The sequence below is a fragment of the Rhinichthys klamathensis genome, unplaced genomic scaffold (assembly GCF_029890125.1).
Source record: "Rhinichthys klamathensis goyatoka isolate OS25496 unplaced genomic scaffold, OSU_Roscu_1.1 h1tg000040l_1, whole genome shotgun sequence".
NCBI lineage: Eukaryota > Metazoa > Chordata > Actinopteri > Cypriniformes > Leuciscidae > Rhinichthys > Rhinichthys klamathensis.
The window spans coordinates 14221165-14238467 of NW_026606587.1; the positions used below are offsets into that span (position 1 = coordinate 14221165).

Genomic DNA, 17303 nt, shown 5'->3' on the forward strand with positions numbered 1-17303 from the left:
TCAATTCAAATTCATGAACTGAATTGGAATTCAGAAATCATTCTCAATTCAATTCTGCACAAGCCTGGTAAACAGGGATGGTTATGTTTTGATTCATTCACCTGTCTGAAATCGGAAAGTTGCAGTACTTTTAGTTTTAAAACATTTTGGGGTGGAAATTTGAAGTTCTGACAGTTGCAGGACATTTTCATGGTTGTTTATAGAGTTATTTTATCCAAAAAAATTGTAAAAAAATTAACATTTGATTTGATCCCTCATGATATGACTAGGTTCCCGCAGTCTTACCGGAGTTGGCCGAGCTCTTGCGGGGCTGTTTGGGAGCCGTGTACTGGAAAGACTCATTTCCCTTGCTTGCCGTCTGATCCAGTCCAAAGAGAGACGCTAACTTTGCTCTGAAATCACAAAAAAGCAGCAAGTAAATCCACTATTACACTTCTCCACTTGTGCGAGATCACATGAGTCTCTGAACGATGCTCAATTCTCAAATTAAACCTGATCTAATTTTGCCTTTTTGATTCAACTTTAAACTGAAGGACATCAATGAACACCTGCTTGAAACCTCTGTGATATCACCAGTACGGTAATAAACACACACATACGGCACTGACCCATGGATCTCTCTCCACTTGTAGTCATTGTCCTGCTGTCCTGCCATGCTCAGCTCGGCCACCAACATCGTGTGCATTTTGACCTTTTGCTTTTCAGCAAAGCTGAGGAATGATAACCAGCTGATTTCCCCACATGTGCATGTGAGCTTCGAGACACTTTTCCAGTCGCATGTAATATGAGATCTCTTTAGCAGGTCTTTCAGTGTCAACAACCACACAGGAGCTCCTCGTGACTGTGGCGCCCCGTTCCGACCCGGGACGTCTAACTACAGCATGTGAGCGGCATTAACACTCTGACTTTACTCTCCACAATCCTCCTAACAGCTTCATATTCCCCAGTTTTTACACGGCTCTGTGGAATACTTGACTCTGATTGGTCAATCGCGCCATCCAGCGGTGTGTTATTAAAGGGGTGGTATAATGCCCTTCTCACAAGATGTAAAATAAGTCTCTTATGTCCCCAGAGAGTGTATGTGAAATTTTAACTCAAAATACCCCAAAGATATTTTAATATAGCATGTTTAAATTGTCACTTTTTGAGGGTGAGCAAAAACGCACCGTTTTTGTGTCTGTCCTTTTAAATGCAAATGAGCTGCTGCTCCCGACACAGAGGGCGGAGCTTCAAGGGCTTGTGTCCTTTTACCTCACACACACATGCACTGAACATTTCAAAAACATTTAGCCTTTTATGTCCAAACCGGAGTCAGACAAAGATGGAGAGATGAAAAAAGAAGTGACAACATTTCTGAATGGTTAGTTGATGAATTTATGTTGCTGATATGTAGTTCTTCTAGTCATTGATTAGCATATTCTGTCATGATAATCTATAAATCGCGTTCCCGGGGGTGGGGTTTATGTAAATTTTAGGGTTGGTGATGTCACTAATCCGGAAGGAAGCTCGTGTAGTCCCTACCAGCCGTTTTTATGTAGTCCTTAAAAAGTGATTTCTGTAAAAGAAAATATCTCCCTTTGCTTTGAACTTTGAGCGTCGTAACTTTGCAGATGTTGTTTATGCTCAAACACCAACATTACACACTAACTAAAGTTAGAAAAGTGAAATCATAATCAACAACCCCTTTAACATAACAGCAACACAGCAACATGACATCATGACTTTGCGTAAACATACACGCCACTTTCAAGTCAAGTGGCGTGTTATCTATACGCATTTTGAGCTATCCGCGTGTATGTCCACGCCGAAATCTTTTGCGTGTATGTCTACGCCATTAAATGTCCTAGTGATTCCGCGTGTATGTGTACGCCGTTAAATGTCCTAGTGATTCCGCATGTATGTGTACGCCGTTAAATGTCCTAGTAATTCCGCATGTATGTGTACGCCGTTAAATGTCCGAGCGAAACGAAGCAAAATCTATATCTACATCTCTGGAGCGATATTTCTTTTCCTAGGATGGTAGGAGAAGACTCATAAATGGTATTAACCCCAGTGACGGGTAGGTTTAGGGACGGGGTTGGGGTAGGTCATATATCTATATATACATAATACAGTAATATAACGTTAAGTCAAAGGCGTTGATAAACACGCTGAAAAGCGATTATGCGTGTTGATAGCACGCCAAAAATGGAAATACGAATTGGCGTGTCATACATACGCCATTTCATGAGATCAGTCTGAACACAGAAACACAGGCTCATCCGGGTCACTGTAGTCAGCGGCGCTATAGAGAGCCTAAGCCCCTCCCCTCCGCTTCCGGCTCATGGGACCTTTTTTCGGAAAAAAATACGTATGGTAGTCAATGGCGAGAGACAACTTATCTTTTTATTCCGTCTGAACTGTGCCCTGAATTACACATATGATGCTTGTCAATTTAAAAGATAATTCTGAAAGTCAAGAAAGTCGCAGTTTGTCATGAAACAGAAGAGTGACATTTAGTTTTATGTGAAAATCGCTCAATGAACTACATCTCCCGGGAAGCGAAACAACGAGCGAGATCCGCTGCTCGTGTGTGTGCAGTCTGGTACAAAACACTGGATGACGGCGTAACGTTACGATTATAACGCAAGACTATAGAAACAATGACAGACGTTAGCTTCAGTAAAGTCAGCTTCAGTAAAGTCAGCTTCAGTAAAGTGAGCTTCAGTAAAGTGAGCTTCAGTAAAGTCAGCGTCAGTAAAGTGAGCGTCAGTAAAGTGAGCTTCAGTAAAGTGAGCTTCAGTAAAGTCAGCTTCAGTAAAGTGAGCTTCAGTAAAGTCAGCTTCAGTAAAGTGAGCTTCAGTAAAGTCAGCTTCAGTAAAGTGAGCTTCAGTAAAGTGAGCTTCAGTAAAGTGAGCTTCAGTAAAGTGAGCTTCAGTAAAGTCAGCGTCAGTAAAGTGAGCGTCAGTAAAGTGAGCTTCAGTAAAGTGAGCGTCAGTAAAGTGAGCTTCAGTAAAGTGAGCTTCAGTAAAGTCAGCTTCAGTAAAGTGAGCTTCAGTAAAGTCAGCTTCAGTAAAGTGAGCTTCAGTAAAGTCAGCGTCAGTAAAGTGAGCTTCAGTAAAGTGAGCTTCAGTAAAGTCAGCTTCAGTAAAGTGAGCTTCAGTAAAGTCAGCTTCAGTAAAGTTAGCTTCAGTAAAGTTAGCTTCAGTAAAGTTAGCATCAGTAAAGTCAGCTTCAGTAAAGTCATCTTCAGTAAAGTTAGCTTCAGTAAAGTTAGCTTCAGTAAAGTCAGCATCAGTAAAGTCAGCTTCAGTAAAGTTAGCTTCAGTAAAGTTAGCTTCAGTAAAGTTAGCTTCGGTAAAGGTAGCTTCGGTAAAGTTAGCTTCAGTAAAGTTAGCTTCAGTAAAGTTAGCTTCAGTAAAGTTAGCTTCAGTAAAGTTAGCATCAGTAAAGTTAGCTTCAGTAAAGTTAGCATCAGTAAAGTCAGCTTCAGTAAAGTTAGCTTCAGTAAAGTTAGCATCAGTAAAGTCAGCTTCAGTAAAGTTGGCTTCAGTAAAGTCAGCTTCAGTAAAGTCAGCTTCAGTAAAGTCAGCTTCAGTAAAGTCAGCTTCAGTAAAGTCAGCTTCAGTAAAGTTAGCATCAGTAAAGTCAGCATCAGTAAAGTCAGCTTCAGTAAAGTCAGCGTCAGTAAAGTCAGCTTCAGTAAAGTCAGCTTCAGTAAAGTCAGCTTCAGTAAAGTTAGCTTCAGTAAAGTCAGCTTCAGTAAAGTCAGCTTCAGTAAAGTTAGCTTCAGTAAAGTTAGCTTCAGTAAAGTCAGCTTCAGTAAAGTTAGCATCAGTAAAGTTAGCTTCAGTAAAGTCAGCTTCAGTAAAGTCAGCTTCAGTAAAGTCAGCTTCAGTAAAGTCAGCTTCAGTAAAGTCAGCTTCAGTAAAGTTAGCTTCAGTAAAGTCAGCTTCAGTAAAGTCAGCTTCAGTAAAGTCAGCTTCAGTAAAGTCAGCTTCAGTAAAGTTAGCTTCAGTAAAGTTAGCTTCAGTAAAGTCAGCTTCAGTAAATTTAGCATCAGTAAAGTTAGCTTCAGTAAAGTTAGCTTCAGTAAAGTCAGCTTCAGTAAAGTTAGCATCAGTAAAGTTAGCTTCAGTAAAGTCAGCTTCAGTAAAGTCAGCTTCAGTAAAGTCAGCGTCAGTAAAGTCAGCGTCAGTAAAGTCAGCGTCAGTAAAGTCAGCGTCAGTAAAGTCAGCTTCAGTAAAGTCAGCTTCAGTAAAGTCAGCGTCAGTAAAGTCAGCTTCAGTAAAGTCAGCTTCAGTAAAGTCAGCTTCAGTAAAGTTAGCATCAGTAAAGTCAGCATCAGTAAAGTCAGCTTCAGTAAAGTCAGCATCAGTAAAGTCAGCTTCAGTAAAGTTAGCTTCAGTAAAGTCAGCATCAGTAAAGTCAGCTTCAGTAAAGTCAGCTTCAGTAAAGTCAGCTTCAGTAAAGTCAGCTTCAGTAAAGTTAGCTTCAGTAAAGTCAGCTTCAGTAATGTTAGCTTCAGTAAAGTTAGCTTCAGTAAAGTCAGCGTCAGTAAAGTCAGCGTCAGTAAGGTCAGCGTCAGTAAAGTCAGCATCAGTAAAGTCAGCTTCAGTAAAGTTAGCTTCAGTAAAGTCAGCGTCAGTAAAGTCAGCGTCAGTAAAGTCAGCGTCAGTGTCAGTAAAGTCAGCGTCAGTAAAGTCAGCGTCAGTAAAGTCAGCTTCAGTAAAGTTAGCTTCAGTAAAGTCAGCATCAGTAAAGTCAGCGTCAGTAAAGTCAGCGTCAGTGTCAGTAAAGTCAGCGTCAGTAAAGTCAGCGTCAGTAAAGTCAGCTTCAGTAAAGTTAGCTTCAGTAAAGTCAGCTTCAGTAAAGTTAGCTTCAGTAAAGTCAGCTTCAGTAAAGTTAGCTTCAGTAAAGTCAGCTTCAGTAAAGTTAGCTTCAGTAAAGTCAGCGTCAGTAAAGTCAGCATCAGTAAAGTCAGCGTCAGTAAAGTCAGCGTCAGTAAAGTCAGCGTCAGTAAAGTCAGCGTCAGTAAAGTCAGCGTCAGTAAAGTCAGCGTCAGTGTCAGTAAAGTCAGCGTCAGTAAAGTCAGCGTCAGTAAAGTCAGCGTCAGTAAAGTCAGCATCAGTAAAGTTAGCTTCAGTAAAGTCAGCGTCAGTAAAGTTAGCTTCAGTAAAGTCAGCGTCAGTAAAGTCAGCTTCAGTAAAGTTAGCTTCAGTAAAGTCAGCGTCAGTAAAGTCAGCGTCAGTAAAGTCAGCGTCAGTGTCAGTAAAGTCAGCGTCAGTAAAGTCAGCGTCAGTAAAGTCAGCTTCAGTAAAGTTAGCTTCAGTAAAGTCAGCTTCAGTAAAGTTAGCTTCAGTAAAGTCAGCTTCAGTAAAGTTAGCTTCAGTAAAGTCAGCTTCAGTAAAGTTAGCTTCAGTAAAGTCAGCGTCAGTAAAGTCAGCGTCAGTAAAGTCAGCGTCAGTAAAGTCAGCTTCAGTAAAGTCAGCTTCAGTAAAGTTAGCTTCAGTAAAGTCAGCTTCAGTAAAGTTAGCTTCAGTAAGGTTAGCTTCAGTAAAGTTAGCTTCAGTAAAGTTAGCTTCAGTAAAGTTAGCTTCAGTAAAGTCAGCTTCAGTAAAGTAAGCTTCATTCATTGAGAGAACATGTGCCCCTTTGGGGTTTGTAGTCTTTACGTATTTTCACAGTCTTATACCTCAACAGTTTCACATCAAACTGTGACTTTCTTGACTTTAAAATGTATCTTTTAAATTGACAAACATCATATGTGTAATTCAGGGCACAATTCAAACGAGATCAAAATATTTGTTGTCTCGCCATCGACTACCATACAATATTTTTCCGAAATAAGGTCCCATGGTGGTCCAGCGGAAGGGGAGGGGCTAAGGCTCTCTATACACTCGCTAGGAACGGTTTTTCTTCGTTGAAGTTTTGAAGTTCAGAATAAACCTCTTCAGGTGTGTGTGTGTGTGTGTGTTATCTCAGAATAAACCCCTTCTGGTGTGTGTGTGTGTGTTATCTCAGAATAAACCCCTTGAGGTGTGTGTGTGTGTGTGTGTGTTATCTCAGAATAAACCCCTTCAGGTGTGTGTGTGTGTTATCTCAGAATAAACCCCTTCAGGTGTGTGTGTGTGTTATTTCAGAATAAACCCCTTCAGGTGTGTGTGTGTGTGTGTGTGTGTTATTTCAGAATAAACCCCTTCAGGTGTGTGTGTGTGTGTGTGTGTGTGTGTGTGTGTGTGTTATTTCAGAATAAACCCCTTCTGGTGTGTGTGTGTGTGTGTGTGTGTGTGTGTGTGTTATTTCAGAATAAACCGCTTCAGGTGTGTGTGTGTGTGTGTGTGTGTGTTTTATTTCAGAATAAACCGCTTCAGGTGTGTGTGTGTGTGTGTGTGTGTGTGTGTGTGTGTGTGTGTGTGTGTGTGTGTGTGTGTGTGTGTGTGTGTGTGTTATTTCAGAATAAACCCCTTCAGGCTGATGAAGACCTGATCCTGATCACCCTGTCTGGGTTTATTCTGAGAGAACAACCGGCTGGATGTACATTATTCCTTACATAACACACATGCATGCTTGGGCCGGGTATGGCGATATATCCTTCCGACGGTATAAATTGTCAACTGATTTTGCTATATTGTGTAAAAAGGCTAATTCGTGTTTCCTGACATTTATATGTGCCTGATTTCGACACCGGGGAAATGCATAAAGCAAATTTGCCTGTGAACGCTTTATATAAATACAATATAGGTCCATGTCCATAATCCATGTGATCACTTATATTAATATAGCAGCACTATTGATACTTCAGAATGGCATGAATGAGACCATAAAGAATGGGACGTGCTTGTGTTACAAATAGCCTAGTTCTTAAGTAAGTTGTGAAAAAGAACTTGAGTTTTAGGGTTTCATGGTCATTTAGGGTTAAAGTGTCAGCAGCAAAAATAATAAATAATAATAAACCTGCTGCTCTGAAAATAACTTACTGCTCGACTGAATAACATTTGTAACTTAAATTAAGAATAATTTAATATTTAATTTATACAGTTTAATTTAAGACTGACTATGCAGTATTTTATTTTTTACATTTGATAATTCAATTTCTGTACTATTTATAACTACATGTTTAATAAACATATTGTACAAACAAACTTAATTTGTTTAATTCATATTTGTGTTAAATTGTCTTTTTGTTTGTAATTTGCTTCTTTTTATTATTTTAATAACAAAAATAAAATAACAAAAATAACTATGTTGTGATAAATACGTTTATCGTGAAATAAAATTGTATTCAAAATGTATTAAAATTAACATTTATTAAGACACTTAAAGGTTTCAAACTGAAAGGGTGTCACGAGAGAGAGCTGTGGGGAAATGTATAACAAAAGTATAATTAAATAAATAATAAAAAAATACTAAAATTAATAAGTAAAAATATAAACTATACAAACTTATTAAAACAAACGATTAAATACATTATACATCTAACTGTAGAGTAGTTTAATGAGTAGATTTTTTTTTAATGTAGCTTGAAAGAAGAGAACATAAATACTTTTTAAAAATATTTTGACATATCCACAGACTGGGTCTTTATACAAGACAACATATAGGTGCCATTTAAATTCCCTCACATCGAGAATCGTCATATTTATCATCTAAAGCATTGAAAACCCCCGATTTAAGCAACACAATGTCTAGCATTAAATAAACCAAAGTTAGTTGTTCTGAGAAAACTAGCAGAAAATGTTTTGATATTTTGCTGTATAATGCAATCCCACTGAAACATTAATAAGGGCGATTTAATGCTTTATAGTGTTTAGTGATGTTTTGGGGGCCTTCAGTGGGCTGTGAGATTTGGGAGTTATTAGTTAACAACAATATAACCTATATTACTTCATAAGCTGAGATGATTTTAGTGAAACTGAACTTCCCAAACCGAGAGTTATACCTTTAGCATGACAGTTAACAGATCAGACATCATGTGATCAAGGAACTCATGCCAGAACAAAGTAACATTCAAGTGAGGAATGTTTAAAACAACTCGTTGTTTTATTAACACAACAAACGGTTCACTTGTCTGTTAATGTACTTTTTGTCGCCAAAAAAAAAAAGTTCCTGTCAGATAAGAAAGCTGCAATATATTTGCTATATTATAGCCAATGAGTGACACTTCACTTTCGGTTTCTATTGCACCATTGTGCATTAGAGTTGTTTCCGGTCTAAACATCTAAATAAGCTTTATTTAGATAAATAAGGTGAATGCTGTTTTCCTGGAGACTTTCGCCTGCATGATTGTGTGTTTGTCCGTCAGGAATTCACTCACCCTCCAGTGGGAGACAAAAAGTCTCCGTCCTCGTCGTCTGTTGCAAACATGCCTCTGGCTGATCTTCACACCGCGAGACTCTAACGCTACTTATATTACAGATATGAAGTAATGATCGCCTGCATGCGGTGAGTAAATATTAACATATAAAAATTCTTTCCAAGTCGCTTCCTGGTTCTGCTGGTGTCAGCTGACCCACCACATGATCACGCGCGCTTACGTCACTCAGCACTTCCACTTACTCAAATCAAATGTGTTTTTTTATTATTAATCTGGACTTTTAATAGATAAATCAGGTTACTTTATATTATTTTTCTTGTTAACTATTGAACTATAACTTGTTTATTGTCTGAAAGTTTGTCTGTTTTTGTGTCTTACGTATGTTAAAATTTGCAAACACACAAATGGAACTCTGAAGTGAAAAATAAATAAATCAAATTAATCTGGACTGAAAGACCGAGGGACTCTGGAGTACTGTTGTATTATGTTATGACAATGATGATAATTGTTGTTAATGTTTGTTTGTTTTCTTCTTCAAGCATTACAAAAAAATCTAAGTTTTTTTATTTTATTTATTGTAGTGTGTGTTTGTATTTTTCTTTTCTTTAAAACTATCTCTATATACCTGTTAAATGTTGAAAGCTCGAATTAAAAAACAGCGCGAGAACAAAATTGTCATAAAAGCTAATTTGGAAAATCTAAAATAATACATAATATTATAATTTATAATAAAATTATAATATATAAACAATTTTATGATTTATGTTTGCATAATATTTATGTATTTGTTATAATTGTACTTTAATTATCCTTTATGTTATTATATTTTATATTATTATTTATATTTTCATGAGAAATTACCATGTTTTTTTGTATCGATCAAAACTCGATTGGCGGAAATTTGCGAACGAATCTTTTTTATTTGTATGATTACAGCTTTGTTTTGCAGTTTTGTATTAAGTTTGGTTTTCATATCAAATACCACAGTAGATTTAAATAATTTAAATAATTAAATTATTTAAATAGTAAATACCATCCGATTTGCATTAGCGCGCGGAAAGTGAAAGTAGCCCCGTGACCTGCTGCTGCTGCTAAGCAACCAAACTTTGCACAAGCAGAGAGAGACACATGTCCGTTAACGACTGCGAGTATACAGTTTTTCTTTTTAGCAAATGAGGTAAGTCAGTGTTTAAAAGAGTATTTCATGATTGTGCGATGAACAAATAACAAGAACGAATTCAATTCAATTTCAATCCAATTCAGTTTTTGCTTTACGAATCCATAGAAAACAAATAAACAAAAAATAAACAGTTGAGGGATTGTCGTTTTGTTTAATAATTGAAATTAATAAAAGCCTGCGGTGGGGTCATTGTGGATGTATCTCCAACTAATACACTCTAAAAAATGCTGGGTTGTTTCAACCTATGGTTTCAACCCATGTTTGGGTCAAATATGGACAAACCCAACCGTTGTTTAAATTTTTTAATACAATTTTTAACCCAACGGTTGAGTTTGTCCATATTTGACCCAAACATGGGTTGAAACAACCCAGCATTTTTTTGTGTAACATTTTATTGGCTAGAAATAGTATATATGCTAAAAATCTTTGAACACTCACAGAAAATATATAATATAATCTTGTATTCTATTATATAAAATGTACTATTTAATATGTAGGCTAAAACTCATCAAGAAATATATAATATTATATAAAATACATACAAATTCATACAATAATAAAATTCAAATAAAAACTCTCAGATCTGATCAGATTGCAGTTCTTTGAAAACTAATATAGAAATATTTATATAATATTATATAAAATATTTAATATTTATAGATTAAAACTCATCAAGAAATAAATAATATTATATAAAATACATAAAAAATCACACAATGTATATAAAAATTCAAATAAAAACTCTCAGATCTGATCAGATTGGATGCAGTTCTTTGAAAACAAATATAGAATATTATATAAAATGCACAAAAACTAATATAAACTTCATATAAAAAACTAATATAAAATCTCACAGATCTGATCGAGCTGGATGCAGTTCTTTGAAAACAAATATAGAAATATTTAAATAATATTATATAAAGTAAAATATTTAATATTTATAGATTAAAACTCATCAAGAAATATATAATATTATATAAAATACATAAAAATTCATAAAATGCATATAAAAAACTGATATGAAATCTCTCAGATCTGGTCAGGTTGTATGCCGTTGAAAGCTGATCTCTTTGCCCTGGTGTTTCAGTGTGGACGGAGCTCACTGTTTCCGGCCGCTGTGTTCGCACCCGTGCTGCTGGGACACTGAGCACCGAGGAAGCCGAGGAATCACACGCCTCGCTCCAGCACGCGTCAAGAGATGCTCTCTCAAAGACGGTGCGTTTGCCTTGCATTTCTGATCACTTCTGCACATCTACTTTCTCACTGGAATTCACTGAATGCCTGTGATTTCTGCATAATGTCCTTGTGTCACATACGCTCCTATTCAATAGAATTGTGCTTGTATAATGCCATGATGTTATTCCGCTTTCTTGTAACACCAACAGAGATCTTTCCATCTCTGAGTGTTGTCAATGTCTCTGAATGGGCTGGACAGAGGAGAACAAGTAAAGAAAGGCTATTATACAGCACGGACACAGAGGAATCTTTGAATGATCTCACCATACAGACAGAAGACACTGGAAAGATCAAGAGGTGAGTCTAATATGTCATTGCATTAGTAAATTAGTCATCAAAACTATTATTATTCCATATTTGGTATGGTTATTTTCTGGCAGGGCAGATCTTTCCTTCCCAGAATCCATTTCCAGCACGCTCACCGATACACAAAACAAAATAAAGGTATGTGGAGACTTCCAAAACATGCATTTTCATTTTTGGCACTTGTCAGGCCGTGGAGTGTGTGAGAAGTGATGTACTGTAGTCTGTCGGTGTAGAACGAGTATTAAATTATGACTTGTTGTTTTTGCAGGTAAATACTGTTCACATCAGTCCTTTCACGAGCTGTTCTGAGTTTCCACAGTGTCCAGTGGTCACATGGATTCCCAACCCGCACCACAAGCCTCAGTGCCTCCACCTAAACAAGTAGGCCTGACCTCACAATAATTATATCAATAATGTCTTCCCATTGTATCAATAAACTATCACTCTTAGAAGAAATATATAGAAGCTTAGAGGTTCCATCTGGCGCTTTTAGGCGTTCCATCATGGGATCATTTTATGAATTTAGTTTTTATATAGTTTTATTTAGTTTCAATTTTATGAATTAAACAGCTCGTAAACATACTTTATCATTAGAAAATTTGAACAAAAAGTATTATGCAACCATTTAAGACATTTCTCCTTATATAGAACCTGGTAACACTTTACAATAAGGTTCATTAGTTAACATTAGTTAACTACATTAGTTAACATTTACTAAGAATTAACAGCATTTATTAATCTTAGTTAACATTAATTTCAACATTTACTAATACATTATTAAAATCACAGGTTTTATTTCTTAACATTAGTTAATGTACTTTGAACAAACAATGAACAGCTGTATTTTTATTAACTAACATTAACAAAGATTAACTAAAACAGTAACAGATGTATTACTCATTGTTAGTTCATGTTAGTTAATACATTAACTAAAGTTAACTAATGAACCTTATTGTAAAGCGGTTCCATCATGGGATCATTTTATGAATTTAGTTTTTATATAGTTTTATTTAGTTTCAATTTTATTAATTAAACAGCTTGTAAACATACTTTATCATTAGAAAAAATAAATAAATATGAAAGTATTATGCAACCATTTAAGACATTTCTCCTTATATAGAACCTAATTCTTTAAAACTGAGTAAGAACCCTAGAGTTCAAATCGAACCTTTTTTTCTGAGAGTATATACAGACTTGTTAGCTATATATGTCATATTACTAATACTGCATATTATAGCACTTTTAAAACCACATCTATGAGTATATTTATGAGCATGTATTGTATATTTAATAATTCACATGTACAGTGTAATTTTTTATTTGCAGTGGTCTATATTAATGTTAATAATCTGCTTTTCACCTTAAAGGTCTAGATCTCCAAACATTGCTATAAAAGAGTTAATCTGCCTTCCATCTTGTCAAATGTCCAAGTCATCCAAAGCGGTGAGTACTTAGGGAAGGTGTCTGATGCATTTATACAGCCATGATAATATGAAGGCAGAGCACTTTTTTAAAGATCATAGAATTAGTAAATGCAAAAGAAATTTTTGTATCATTCCTTTTTCCTTTTCAGGCTCACCCGCGGAAGAGGGGTAATGTTGGTAAAAGGAGGGAGCAGAGAGGGAGTAACTCGACACTAGAGAGCGCTGGCACCCCACGGCGGCTGGGCATCGGCTTTCCTCCCATCCCGAATCATCTCTCCGGCAACATTCCTTTCAGAGGTCAGCACAGAAGCTTCGGGATACAGATGCCCTTTGCCTAATGATATCAAATAAAATTAGTTTTGTAATTGTAATGTAATATTAGAGCATTAACAACTTAACAAAATGAATGCATGTGGCCATGCCAGCAAAACAGCCAATAAGGCCTCCAGAGCACAACACTTTGTGCATATATATTCATATATAAATGGCCACTGCATGTTATAAAATGATGATGAACTATTATTATTTCTTGGTTCATTTGGTCCGGACCAAAAAAAAAATATATATACATATATATATATAAATTAAGTCCTGGTCCGATTAGCGTTCAGATTGGCATTTTTATCACAGAACCAAAAGATTCCGAACCTATAGGCATTAGGGATACGTTCACAACCTGATTGGTCGGCTTTTATGACGTATTGCCTATTTTGAGACTGAACTTACCGAACATCCAAAGCAACGCTGTGTCCTGGGCTAAATGCGCTCGCTGGATGGATGTGTGTATCTACATATGCTGGTATTTTGATCAGCTGAGAACTCGTGTAGAGCTTATTAAATGTGTAAAGGAGTCAAAACAGCGTCAGGAATCCCTCCGTCACACACACACACACAGGTCTGCTGTGAGGAGACGTGGTTCTGATGCCTGGACTGAACTGTGATGGGCAACATCACGACTATGATGAGAAAAAACAGTCCTTTTTTATGCATTATTTTTATGGGTAGCAATATTCAATTTGAAATGTAATATGCAAAATGACAATGCAATATGTAAAATGGCATTGCATTCTGTATTTAAATTTACATTTTACATTACCATTCTAGCAACGTTTGGTGCAAAATGAAAAGGCAAATGTAAATTATGTAATTTCATTTTCAATTTCATACACTAGTTTTAATATGCATATTGAAACGCTTTATAAGTTGCAAAATTAAAATGAAAATGCATTACAGAAATGATTAGATATGTGTAGCATGTTCAAGCAAAAACTGTGGCAAAATGATCATTCAAATGTTATTTTTCTTAATTGCATTTACACTCACAGTCAAGACACTTGCGATCGCATTTTCATGAAATGTCCCGCAATGAATGTAGCAAAATTCAATGTGCACATTGAAAATGCATTCTGAGCCGATCACGCCCCCTCCTGCCCTGTCAATCACTGCATCAAGGCGGGGCTTAAGTTGTGGTGTTTCTCTCTATGGAACTCCGAGAAGCTGCACAAGCAATAGAGCGACAAAGTGCACATGCTGCCCTTCAGAAAGACCAGACCATCGTCCAGCTTAAGCATGACGCCTCCGGATCGAAGTGGTGGGACACGGGGTAAGTTGGCAGAAAGAGAAGAGACAAGGGGGTCTGTCGACGGTCGTCAAACGGTTAGACCTAGGGTTGCCAAATTTCACTCGGGGTCTGGACTGTGGGGTGTATTTGACGATCACACTCTTACGTGACCATAGAGCGTATGTACGAAAAGTGCTCGTTTTGGCTAAAAAAAAAAAAAAAAAAAAGGGGTGACACCCGGCTTTACCTGCGGCTGCGGTCACACTACCGACCCCTTGTCTCTTCTCTTTCTGCCAACTTACCCATGAACTTACCCCGTGTCCCACCACTTCGATCTGGAGGCGTCATGCTTCCAAGTGCCTGGTTCCATAGAGAGAAACAACACAACTTAAGCCCCGCCTTGATGCAGTGATTGACAGGGCAGGAGGGGGCGTGATCGGCTCGGAATGCATTTTCAATGTGCACATTGAATTTTGCTACATTCATTGCGGGACATTTCATGAAAATGCAATCGCAAGTGTCTTGACTGTGAGTGTAAATGCAATTAAGAAAAATAACATTTGAATGATCATTTTGCCACAGTTTTTGCTTGAACATGCTACACATATCTAATCATTTCTGTAATGCATTTTCATTTTAATTTTGCAACTTATAAAGCGTTTCAATATGCATATTAAAACTAGTGTATGAAATTGAAAATGAAATTACATAATTTACATTTGCCTTTTCATTTTGCACCAAACGTTGCTAGAATGGTAATGTAAAATGTAAATTTAAATACAGAATGCAATGCCATTTTACATATTGCATTGTCATTTTGCATATTACATTTCAAATTGAATATTGCTACCCATATGCTTCCATACTTTTTAGGGTCTCATCTTCCTGTTTTTGGTTGGTTTACATGTCTTTGGTCCATATTGTGTTCAGATTTCATTTGATCCGCACCAAAGGTCGTTTGGAAGCGGATCAAGACTCATCTTTTCAGCGTCTCGGTCCGTTTGTTTGGTGGCACCAGAGTTCGGATGGCAGCGTTTCGTTTACACTTATGAACCGCACTAACAGAGCCATCGCACCAGGGTTCGTTTTAATCCAACCAAACATGCCAAGTGTGACACACCCTTAAAGTCCCCCTGTGGTGAAAATCCAGCTTTTAATGTTGTTTATATGTGTATGTGGTGTTTTTAATACGCTTTAAGACAAACCATGTGTAAATTCATAAGTCGACAGCATTGCTGAGTATTTTCTGCTTAAAACTGCAGTGAACCAAAGACAGTCTCAAAAACACGGTTTGAAATCGCTGGTGTTTCTGACGTCACAAACGACCTTGTAACCAATCAACCAGTCAACCAGTGGATCTCTGAGCTGAGTGAGTGAGTGGAGGCGGGGCTCATTTGCATATTCATTGAACCGCGCATACTAAATGAGGCAAGGGTGTCAAGTTACATTCAAGCTATTTTAAGCCATTCAATTCAATTAAATTCAAATTTATTTGTATAGCGCTTTTCACAATACATATTGTTTCAAAGCAGCTTTACAGAAAGTGCATTTCAGAAATGTACATAGAAGAATACAGTTAGTTAATCATCATGTATTAATTTAGGGCATAACATATCGCCGGCGTTGAGTCGTCTCTTCACAGGCGTCGAGTCGTCTCATCGCAGGTGTTGGGGCATCAGAAGTCTCCGTGAGAGGCTGGATACAAACTGGAGCTGACGAACGCTATTTACCTCAGGACTAGCGTCCCGAGATAACAGCAGAAAAGCAGATGGGAAATAATTAGCGTAGCTGCTGTTCATAATATTAATGCATTCGATCTGATTCAACAGTGGTATAAAAGGTAAGCATTATGTGAATGCTTGGCTGAAGAGATGCGTCTTTAATCTAGTTTTGAACTGGGAGAGCGAGTCTGCGCAACGAACAGTATCAGGAAGGCTATTCCAGAGTTTAGGAGCTAAATGTGAGAACGCCCTCCCTCCTTTAGTGGACTTAGATATCCTAGGAATGACCAGAAGCCTCGAATTTAGTGATCTTAAAGAACGCGATGGATTGTAGGGCGATAGAAGGTCCATTAAATACACAGGAGCTAAACCATTTAGGGCTTTATAGGTCAGTAGTAGTACTTTGTAATTGATACGGAACTTTCAAGGAAAAGAGGTTTAAATGTGTCATTTTAGTGATCCAAGATGAGTTTTAAGGGATAAAATGATTCTCTACAGGGGGGCTTTAAAGAAAAAAATCTAATTCCGCTTTGATCCCAGAGGCTACAGTATTTGCACTACTTGCACCAGATGCTTAGGGGTAAAGTCAGGTAACTGCTTGACTTTTTTTGGCCAAATCATCCAGAGCAGCATTAAAATGTTTCTCAATGTGCTCTTTTGTGTCACAAAAACCCAATTTTACTGGATTTCATAATATGTCTGTTTGTGTGTGTATTCTTTCCTTTTCTTTCTGTCTCTCCCACTCATCTATCCACAGATAGTGGGTGTGGATCACTGGACCAAAAACTGCCAAGCCTAACCACAACACACCCAAACCATAGTAGTCTGAGTCCGACCTTAAGCCTGAGTTTAGGATCAGTAAAGTGCTGGAGAGGCAGCTGAAACAGACCTAGAGATGGGTCTCAAATCTGCTAAACCTGTTCCATATGTAGGTAGTTGTGTCCAGTGATTCAATGCACTTTTGTCTTGAAAGACTTTTCATGTTTTAAACATAGACTATCTTTGACAAATAATTGAATTGTAGCCCAATGATAATAAACAGCTGGTGGCCAAATCAGGGAGATTCAAAGCTTAACTGAACTGAACTTGCAAAGTGAATCAATTAAATTTAAAGTGAGTTCAGCTGATATGTGCTGCATGTATAAATCCGTATTTGACAACTAATAACATACATTATGTTACATACATACATACATACTCTATTATTCAAATGTCTGCCATCAATCTCATTTATCTTTTTAAAGAAATCCATACATACCCTGCCAAAAAATCCAGCATTTCTTGACCAGCCAGAATGCTAGACCAGATCTAATCAGCAAACCCAGCCTGGACAAACATCTGTTGAATTCTTGCTGGTTTGTGCAGAATTTTTGTACAACTAGATATTTAGTATTTAGTTAAAATTCAGTTTTTACCTGCAGTGCTGCTGGCCTTTAGACAGTTTTCTGACTGGAGTAAAGGCCATTGCACACTGAGTCCGAAATTTTCGTATGCGTTTTTTCGTATTCGAGATTCGGTGGCTCTGAATTGTCAAAACATCATTCAAACACCATTCAAACTGATTGCTACGGATGCGAAA

The 17303-nt window shown here is 37.1% G+C and overlaps 2 protein-coding genes across 2 annotated transcripts in view; one reads left to right on the top strand and one right to left on the bottom strand.

Moving 5' to 3' along the window:
• The window catches only part of fkbp15b (FKBP prolyl isomerase family member 15b), a 67639-nt gene extending 59134 nt beyond the window's left edge, over nt 1-8505 (bottom strand). The window contains exons 1-2 of the mRNA XM_056246496.1: nt 8297-8505; nt 286-392 (exon numbers count right to left, since the gene is read on the bottom strand). Coding sequence (XP_056102471.1) covers nt 286-392; nt 8297-8346 — 157 coding nt within the window. The 5' untranslated portion in view covers nt 8347-8505. The remainder of the gene's footprint in view (nt 1-285; nt 393-8296) is intronic.
• Nucleotides 8408-16893, top strand: LOC130081797 (uncharacterized). Its single transcript, XM_056246497.1, has 8 exons — nt 8408-8424; nt 10564-10691; nt 10862-11009; nt 11093-11156; nt 11287-11399; nt 12386-12461; nt 12592-12739; nt 16482-16893. Exons 1-8 carry the CDS (start codon nt 8408-8410, stop codon nt 16604-16606), a joined length of 819 nt encoding a protein of 272 aa, XP_056102472.1. The 3' UTR covers nt 16607-16893.
• Nucleotides 16894-17303: the final 410 nt, after the last annotated feature.